Here is a 10,322-nt window from a genome sequence, read left to right on the forward strand (position 1 = left end):
TACACGTGTTCCCCTGAGATCAGCAGATCACAACCTTCATTGTACAATAGGACCTTGCAGGGAGCTTTCAAAGATTACTGCTTTGTCTCCTCCCTCCCAAGATTCTTATTTAATAGGTCTAGGGTTATAGCCTGGGCATCAGGAATTTTTTTTTTTAAGATCGCTGGGTAGTTCTTACGTACAGAGTTGAGAACCACTGCCTTAGGGGAATCTCATCCACCCCCGTAGCTTATACTGTCATCCCTGTGCTGACAATATGCTGTAATTTCCAAATGTGTTTCCCAGCCCAGACCTCTCTTCCAAACTCTGGACTTATATATCCTCCTGCCCTTTCAGCATCTCCATGTGGCTGTCTGATAGCATCTTGGAATCTATCTTGATTTCTCCAGCTCTGTCCCCTCATTCACTCATTTTATCAACAAGTCCTATCTGCCCTTCTTCCAAAACTTATCTTGAATCCGATTACTCCTTTCCATCACCACTGCTCCCACCCTAGTCAGTCCAAGTCACAGCACCTTATGCCTGATTAACTATAATAACAGTATCCTCCTTGACACTTCTTCACTGTCACTCCAGTCCCTTCAGCCCAAGTGGTCTTCTAAAAATGTAAATCAGATTTTGTCCCTCCACTGTTTAAATCTTTCAGGGGCTTCCTCTCAACACAGAATGAAATCCAGAGTCCTTACTGTGGCCTATAAGTTCGCACAATTTGGCTATACCTACTTCTCTGAACAGACAGCTCCTTCTTACCTCAGACCTTTTCGGGAACGTTTTCTCCTCCTCAGAATTTCAAGCCCCTTGCTCTTTGCACATCTGACACCTTCCTATTCTTTAAGTTTCCATTTAAATATTGCCTCCTTCAAAGAGATCTGTTTTGTGCATTCCACCTAAATTAAGTTCCCACCCCTCCACCCTCCAATTTTCTGTATCCTCATAGTAATTTGTGTCCTCAAAAAATATTGAATGAATGATGAATAAACTTATGCATAGTAAATGCATATTTGTTATAGTATATACAAGCTCACTTATTCAACAAATATTGATTGATTGTCTGAGGCTGGGAGCAGATAAGTTTTATTCTGTTTTGTCTTAAGGGAGCCCAAACTGGACATCTCCTTAAAAGTGTTGGCAGTTAGAAGAAGAAAGAATCACTAGCCATAGAATTCTACTGGAGGAAGCCACATCCATTTCTTTGTCTCTGCTTAGTTGAAATATAGTCCTACATGAGAAGATAAGTCTGTCTTAGCCTTGAAAAAACCATTGAGCATATTTTGCCATTGATACTCCCTCAGATGTGCATAAATTATTTAAACATACTAGAATTTTTTTTATTGACCAGTAAGACAGTCATTTATAAAGGGTTATTTTATTATTGGGTCCTTTTTCATTCAGGCGAAAGCACTATATCCAAAGCAACCAGAAATTGTTGTACTTTTAGTACATAAAGCAAAATAAATAAGAATCGTATTTAGAAGAATAGGAGGCTCATTAGTGATAGTAGAGACATTTGAGAAATCAACTAGAGATTTCGTCAAGTTTTGGGGGACGCTTCTATAGATATAGGAGTAATTTAATTATTCCAGAAGCTGAATGTATTATATAACGCTTCTTGTTTTCAGCAAGTTGTGTCAGAGGAGTAAACCATTTATAGATTGTGTGTGTGTGAAAGTCTGGGTGTTACAGAACTTCCTGACCATATATTCACTTTCTTCCCCAAAGGAATTATTGGGCCATTTGAATAAGATAACCAGTAGCTTAAGAGATAAATACCAAATGCACATCCACCCAGTGTATGTTGGCTATTGGTGACCTGGAAATATAGCCTAAGTCGAAAGCATGGAATTGTCATATGACAGTGTTTCTTCGTGCATGGATTGAATCATAAATTGCAAACTGTACCCATAGCCCTAGAGCTGTTTTGTTTGTCCAGCCAGATGGTTTTTTAAATTTGAATTTGAATTTGAATGTCTTTTGGCAAGGCTTGTACTCCTCAATTTGCCAGATTCTCCACTGTCCCTTGTTATCTTTAGCCCAACCCTTTTACTCATTAGTGTTAATTTCATGGCCCCTCAAGTTATTTGAATATGAGGCCTCTGCTTCAGACTTTTTTTTTTTTTTTTTTTTTTTGAGCCAGAGTCTCACTCTGTCACCCAGGCTGGAGTACAGTAGTGCAATCTCGGCTCACTGCAACCTCCGCCTCCCGGGTTCAAGTGATTCTCCTGCCTCAGCCTCCTGAGTAGCTGAGATTACAGGTGCCCGCCACTATACCCGGAAAATTTTTGTATTTTTAGTAGAGACAGGGTTTCACCATGTTAGTCATCCTGGTCTTGAACACCTGACCTTGTGATCTGCCCACCTTGGCCTCCCAAAGTGCTGGGATTACAGGTGTGAGCCACTGCGCCTGGCCCTGCTTCAGACTTTTAGGTTATAGGAATTGCCTATGATAGGTCCCCAAAAAAAAGATCTAAAATGAGATTACCACCATTTTGATTTTTTTTCTTTTTCTGTATTAATAGGGCCATTCACATGTTAAACTGCAGCTTGCAGCCATGTTTTGTATATCAAACCTCATATGGAATGAAGAGGAAGGTAAGAGATTGGTGAGATTTGCTTTGAAAAAAATTATGGGAAGAGTGTCTTGCACAGTGAAGCTAGCAGGTGCCCCTGAGATCCTGGGCAGAGGCTCTGTTCTTGGACCATCTGGCCCAAGCACCCTCCAGAGTCACCCTGGTATGAGAATCAGTGGAATTAGCGCAAGTCAGCCAGACAGTCAACACTGAGTGCCCCATTTGAGCCAACTCTATACCAGATTCAAGGAGGGAGAGTGAGAAGTAAGTGGCAGTCCCTGCCATGAGAAAGCTGATGAGGAGAATGTGAGATGCACTTGAAGAAGGTGAGAGGAGAGAGTGGGTGGGAGGACGAGCCTTTCGTTGTGAGCAGAGGAAGCACATATGAGGACTACAGGCAGATAAACATGATGGAGAAGAAAGTGCATTGGTGAAAAATCAGAAGTGCAGTGTGACCAGTGAAGCAGCTAGTCTGTAAGGAGGCCTGTATAGATCAGAGGTTCTTTACTGTGACTGCATATTAGAATCACCTGGGAATTTTTACACCAGGCCAATTTAATCAGAATCTCTGGGGTGGGCTCCAGGCATAAGTGTTTCTTAAAGCTCCCCAGATGATTCCAATATATAGCCAAGGTAGCAAATATAGGAGAGCAGTGGGTCTCAAGGCTGGGTTGGCTGCATTAGAATCACCTGGGGAACTTTTTTAAGTGCAGATTTCTGGGCCTCATCCCTAGAAATTCTAATTCACTGTGTCTAGAGAGAGCCAGTGCATGAGTGGTCACTGTGGGCTCTTCAGTGGGGAAGACTCCAGGGGATTACTCAGCTGCGCCCAAAACAAAGTGCAAGAAGGGAAACTGGATTCCGCCTACAGACCTAGATACCAAGTACCACCTGTGTACTGTGGAGACAAGCCACCCTCAAGGAGATGTTAGTCTAGTTGGAAAGTATAACAGAGTGATAGGAAATTGGAAGTGCCAGTTGTGCTGAGAGGCAACAAAAAGTGCTGGGAGGACAGAGGAGGGTAGAAGATAATAGAAAGGGGAAGGTAAGACCTGTTTGGAGTAGTAAGAGCCTGGCCTGATCTGGCCAGGGCCATGGGTATGTCCTGAAAGAAGTGATGAAGCTGGGAGTGAGTGGCAGAGGGTCTTGTACCAGGCTGAAGGATCTAACCTTGACCCTGTAGTCCACGGAGAAATCAGTCCAGCTGCAGAACCCAGGATAGACTGCAGGCAGGATGGTCAGGAGGCAGAGAGACAAGTTAGAAGGCTGTCAGAGAGTACAAGCATGAGCGGGTCCAACTACATTGGGAGAGGGTAGAGGACAAGGGGTACAGGAGGAGTAGGGAGTGAAGGACACTGGTAAGGCTCTAGATTGTTAATTGTACATCAAAGAGAGTGTTTGCCTGGGTCATGTTCCCAATAACCTGGCTTTAATCATTTAGGTTCACAAGAACGCCAGGATAAATTACGAGACATGGGCATCGTAGATATTCTACACAAACTGAGTCAGTCACCAGATTCAAACCTTTGTGACAAGTGAGTATGAATGCAGAAAGCCCTTGCCTTGGGCTATGTTGGATTCTTTCATGAAAGGGTTTGAATTGCTTGGTAGTTAACATGGCCACACTTTTTAAATCTTTTAGATTCTTAGATTTTCTTTATAATTTTCTGTGAGCCACTGTACGACATTTGAGTGAGCTGTAAACTAATGATTACCAAATTATTAAAGACTCTCACTGTGAATTAACATGAGTCTGGGCTATCTTCGTGGATAGGATCCAGAGACCATTTGCATACATTCCCCTGATCATTAGAATAGACATGCATGTGGCCTTTTGGAAAGCAGAAAACCAGTAATGCAAACATTCTTTAGCTCAAAACCTCACTGAACACCCATTTTGTGCCAGGCTGGCCCGGCTGCTAGGGATACAAAAGCAAGCACTAAGGAATCACTGTCCTCAAAGAGCTCATCATTTCCTGTTAGAGTCAAGAGTTATAATCAGATACGCAGCTAACCTCAAAATAGCCATAAATGATCTTCCTAGCTGTGTGTTCTCCCTTGTAACAGCCTTCAGTTTCCATTTTGCCTTTGTATAATAACAAATCAGGGAACATCAATACTTTGAGTCTGTAGACTCTTGGGCGTGGCTTAGAAGCCCTTCAGCCCTTAATGGTCTGGCTCTGCCTTTCTCATCTTCCCCGCACCCACCATACACACCCCATACTGCAGCCATACCTGCCTGCTTACAGTAGCACACCTTCATGCATTTACACATTCTGTTCCATCTGCTTTGCTATCCCAGTCTCCTCTCCTTTGAGTCCCCATTCATTCATCAGATAGCTCTTTTTAATACCTGCCTTCTGCCAGGCATTGTTTTAGGCATTGGAGATATATTGGTGAATAAAATTGATGGAGTCTTTGCCCTCATGTAACTTACATTCTAGTATAGAAGACAGATGATAAGCAAATGAATACATAACACAGTATCAGGTGATGAGAGAGGTACCATGGAGAAAAATAAAGCAAGGTGAAGGAATGGAGAGTCAAGAAAATTTATTTTCATGTAGGTTAGCCAGTAAAGATCTCTCTGAGGATGACATGATCAGAGACCTGAATGAAATAAGGAAGATTTCATCTGGGCAAATGCTTAGAGGAAGAGTATTACAGGCAGGGGTGATAGTGGGTTCAAAGGCCCTGAAGCAGGAGTGAACTTGGTATGTTCAAGAAACAGCAAAAGAACAGAGGGCTGATGAAAAATAGTGAGGGGGAAAATGCTAATAGGTGGAAGAAGCCAGATCATGAAGAGCCTTGTAGGTAGGGTAAGGACTTTGGCTTTTATTCAGAGTTTAATAGGAAATCATTGGAGACTATTAAGGAGAGGAGACATTATCTGATTGAATTTCTTTCTTTTCTTTTTTGGAGATGGAGTTTCGTTCTTGTTGCCCAGGCTGGAGTGCAATGGCGTGATCTTGGCTCACCACAGCCTCTACTTCCTAAGTTCAAACGATTCTCCTGCCTCAGCCTCCAAGGTAGCTGGGATTACAGGCGCCTGCCACCACACCCAGCTAATTTTTTTGTATTTTTAGTAGAGACAGGGTTTTACGATATTGGCCAGGCTGGTCTCGAACTCCTGACCTCATGTTATCCACCCACCTCATCTTCCACCTACCTCGTCCTCCCATAGTGCTGGGATTACAGGCGTGAGCCACCACGCCTGGCCCTGATTTGAATTTTGAAAAGATCACTCTGGTGACTGTACAGAGAACCATCTGTAGGAGGGCAAGAATGGAGGTGCAGAGACCAGTTAAAGGCCATTGTAATAATGTCGGTAAGGGATGAGGGTATTAGTGTTGGAAGTATTGAGAAGTGGTTGGATTCAGGATTTAATCTGAAGATGAGCACCAACGGGACTTACTCGCAGATTCAGTATAGGATGTTAAAGAGAGGAAAAGAAGATGTCTAGGGTTTTAGCCTGAGCAACTGGACAGAGGGTGTTGCCATATACCAAGATGGTGAGGAATACAGAAGTGTGTTGCGGTAGGGAGCATCAGGAGTTCTTGTTTGGGTATGCCAGCATTAGGATGCCTATTAGATATCCAAGGGACTTGAAAGAGCAGGGCTGGGGGTGTAAATATGAATGGTATTTAAAGCCATGGAGCTGGATGGAGTCACCTAGATTAAGTAAAAAAGAGAGAAAGGAGGGCTAAGGACCAAGATCTAGAGCCCCCCTCCGCCTACCCCCCAGCATTTAGGCAGTGATAAGAAAGATGCAGCAAAGGAGCAGAACGAACAGCTAGTGAGGCAGGCAGAGACTTAGGCACATAAGGTGTCCTGAAAGCAAAGGAAAAAAGATGCCTGGACAGTGGCCATTTATCCTTCAAAACTCATATCAGGTTGCCATGTCCTCCAAAAAGCCTTGCTTGACCTATTCTCTACCCTCCCCTCCAGGCTTTGCCAGGGATGCCTTTTGTGCTCCCATAGCATCTGTAGAACACGTCACACTGTGTCTTGGCTATCAGCTTGTCTGTCTTCTCCACTGAAGGGGAGAGAAACTTAACTAACTCCTCTGAAGTAAATGGCTCTCCCAGATTGTGAAGCACACAGGACAGGCTGGTCCTCTGCTTCCCTGAAGCTTAACATCCTGTAGGCTAAAGAAGAATAACTAGGCTAGGAGCAGTGGCTCACGCCTGTAATCCCAGCACTTTGGGAGGCTGAGGCGAGTGGATTTTGAGGTCAAGAGCTTGAGACCAGCCTGGCCAACATAGTGAAACCCCATCTCTACTAAAATACAAAAATGAGTCGGGCATGATGGCATGCGCCTGTAATCCCAGCTACTTGGGAGGCTGAGGCAGGAGGATCACTTGAACCCAGGAGGCGGAGGTTGTGGTGAGCCAAGATCGCGCCACTGCACTCCAACCTGGGCAACAGAGCGCGACTGTCTCAAAAAAAAAGAAAAAAAAAAAAGGAAGAAGAAGAAGAAGAAGTAAATGCCTGCAGCCCAAGGCTGCTGGTCAGATGAGTGTAACATCAAAGTCAAGTCCAGCCACATGCTGAAGGCTGGATTTGAGCTTGTACTTTGAGGACTGGAACCTCCACCTCCACAGCTGCTGGCATAAACGATGGGCTCTGTCAGCCCATCTCTTCTGCCTGAGAGCCAGGTTGTTCACTGGGGTTTTTATCTCATATTTATTCAGAAGTAAAAACAGATTTTACTTAAAATCATCTCAGAGATAACCTAGGATGTAAGACAGGCCTTACCAGCATCAAGTGGGATAGGTTTAGCCTGCTTGCTTAGACCACTCTGGTGCTGTTTTCACATAAATTTTTAGTTCTTTTTAAACTTTTTTTTTTTTTTTTGAGACAGAGTCTCGCTCTGTCGCCCGGGCTGGAGTGCAGTGGCCGGATCTCAGCTCACTGCAAGCTCCGCCTCCCGGGTTTATGCCATTCTCCTGCCTCAGCCTCCCGAGTAGCTGGGACTACAGGCGCACGCCACCTCGCCCGGCTAGTTTTTTGTATTTTTTAGTAGAGACGGGGTTTCACCGTGTTTGCCAGGATGGTCTCGATCTCCTGACCTCGTGATCCGCCCGTCTCGGCCTCCCAAAGTGCTGGGATTACAGGCTTGAGCCACCGCGCCCGGCCAGTTCTTTTTAAACTTAAACCCTCATTAAAAGAATCAAGGTCTGAGCTACCCAACCTGAGTCCATCTAAGAAAGGGTGATCTTGCCTCCAAACCATTCTTCTAAAAAGACTCCTTAGATAATGATAGTAGAAAGACAATAAAGGTACAGTGTCTGAGACCCAGAATAATCAAACCTAGCCAACCTCTGAATAAGATCCATAAGGAGTTTGAATTGGCAGATTTAAAGAGCAATACGGAATTTTGATCAAGACCCTTATGTGGTATTCACATCGTAGTACAGTAAAGTCTATCACCTGAAGAATACATCTCTCAGGTTCCTTTTGTCGTTAAGGCTTTGATCCTTTGACTTTCAGATGCTTACAGATGAGAAGCTATTGCTAACCAGCCCTCTCCACCCAGGCTCAGAGGGCTTCAGGGTTGCAGGGTCCCAGAGCTCCCACCTCCATCAGAACTGCTCTTCTCAGCCTCTTTAAGTATTTGGGGAGTCAGGTGGATGGTTTGTGGCATCATTCATAAACTTGTTTCTGAAAATGTCCTTGTAGAACCCAACTTGCTCATAACTTGGAGATAATCTTTCTAGAGTTTTCTGTTCTGATGAATTGGACTATTCACAGTATCATATTTAGAGTCTTACATAATTGCAAGAATATACCTTAGTATACCACTTAAAAAACTGTTATGTCCATTACTGCAGAAACTGCACTTGAATCCAGCTTATTGTATGCATAGTCTACTTGGTATTAGTTTGATTAGCTATTGTACCTGAACATTGTAGACTTTCTTTCCATAGCTTAGAAGAGGAGACCATTGCTGAAACCTGACGTCCTAATTCCCACAGTTTCAGCCTCTTTAGAAACTTTGCTAAGTTTGTGATAGGAATAGTAAAGGAGGCCTCCTTGGGCCCACCTCAGATCAGGATAGATTAAGTCACTGTTCACATTCTTTTTTTTTCTTCGGTTTGTTTTTGGGGTTTTTTTGTTTTGTTTTGTTTTGTTGTTTTTGGGGATGAAGTTTCGCTCTTGTCACACAGGCTGGAGTGCAATGGCACGATCTCAGCTCACTGCAACCTCTGCCTTCCAGGTTCAGGCCATTCTCCTGGCTCAGCCTCCGAAGCAGTTGGGATTACAGGTGCCCGCTACCACACTCGGCTAATTTTTGTATTTTTAGTCGAAATAGGGTTTCTCTATGTTGGCAGGCTGGTCTTGAACTCCTGACCTCAGGTGATCTGCCCGCCTCGGCCTCCCAAAGTGCTAGGATTACAGGCGTGAGCCACAGCACTGGCCTACATTCTATCTTTTCCTTTTTACCTGGCCCATTTCCTTCTTCCCCCATCACCGTAACAACGCACATCTCACATTGATCAGTTATGGAGTCATCAGGTGTGATGAGAAGAACAAGATGAAATTGTAGCCGCCTTCCACAGTTTTGAGGCATGTAAAGCATAAGACAGCCTCATCCCATGGGCTCTTTGGCCCCTTCCATGCACCTTCTGATCACCTCAACACCATTTCCTTGGTCAGTTTTCTTATTTGCTTCCCAGAACCCTAAGTGTCCTCCTCTAGTGTTGTGCTTCACTGCGTAAAACCTACATGGCAATAAGAAAAAGTGAAGAATTTGAGACCTATCACAACTATATGCCAGTGACAAAAGAAAACATTATAGAATGTCAGCACATACCAGGGACTGTGGAATGTCACTGAACTGCAGCAGGTTTAAGTGCAGGAACAGCCCTCTGAGAGAACCACAGAAATAAGAATATAGCCAGAGTAGATTTCAGGTATCTGCCCACTGCAGATCTCTGCCCCTTAAGGTAGGTGCCCACCTGGGCTCACCCCAATTCCCTCTGGAGATTTACTTTTTTAGACTTCCCCAACTATCATCATTGAACCATAGGGTTTTTTACCCCAATTACAATTCTGAGATGGCTAACAGGAATTTTGTGATTTCAGGGCAAAGATGGCACTGCAGCAGTACCTGGCATGATGGGAGTGCCCCTGGGCACCTGCGAGCATCCCACCTCCTTGTTTAAGGAAGTACAGGAACCAGCCTCATTTGATTCCTTCTATTTGCACAAGTCACCTTGGACTGCAGGGAGCTGTTTTGCAAAAGCAGTTTAGTAGGCTTAGATCTCAAATTCATCTTGAGAACATTTTTTTGAGGTAGTAATTTCCTCAGAAGACTCTTGTGTTTTGTTTTGGTTTTTTTTTTTTCTGAGCTACCCGGACTCTTTATTAGAACAATCAGTCATTTTCCTTTGGACCTACAATTTTTTGCCTATGCTGCAGCCACTTTGTGAGTGAGAATGAATATGTCTGTGTAAACACACAGGCACGCGTGTGTATGTGCACGTACATGGGCCAGAATGAATGGATGTGTGTGTGTGAGGGATACCTCAGATTTTTCTTTTCTTATTTTGTGTGAAAATCTCTTTTCTACAGATTTTCCAGGGTTTAAGCATTGCTTGCTGTATAAAAAAACTTTACTGAATTATATACAGTTTGAATGAAATGTTATTTTAAAAACAAAACAATTGTTAAGTGTTCCATAAAGGTTATGTTGAATTTTGGTCAGATGAATATTTGTAAGTAAAAAATATATGCATTTCTGAACCTCAA

The 10,322-nt window shown here is 43.6% G+C and overlaps 1 protein-coding gene across 13 annotated transcripts in view; it reads left to right on the forward strand.

Moving 5' to 3' along the window:
• The window catches only part of ARMC8 (armadillo repeat containing 8), a 111,148-nt gene extending 100,826 nt beyond the window's left edge, over nt 1–10,322 (forward strand). For 12 of the 13 annotated variants that reach the window (XM_077990928.1, XM_077990932.1, XM_077990930.1 and 9 more), the window contains 3 exons: nt 2,517–2,589; nt 4,009–4,102; nt 9,657–10,322. In XM_077990928.1, the coding sequence (XP_077847054.1) occupies nt 2,517–2,589; nt 4,009–4,102; nt 9,657–9,690 (201 nt within the window). In that variant the 3' untranslated portion in view covers nt 9,691–10,322. The remainder of the gene's footprint in view (nt 1–2,516; nt 2,590–4,008; nt 4,103–9,656) is intronic. The other variant, NM_001261014.1, reaches the window with a different exon arrangement.

Source organism: Macaca mulatta, chromosome 2 (genome assembly GCF_049350105.2).
Source record: "Macaca mulatta isolate MMU2019108-1 chromosome 2, T2T-MMU8v2.0, whole genome shotgun sequence".
NCBI lineage: Eukaryota > Metazoa > Chordata > Mammalia > Primates > Cercopithecidae > Macaca > Macaca mulatta.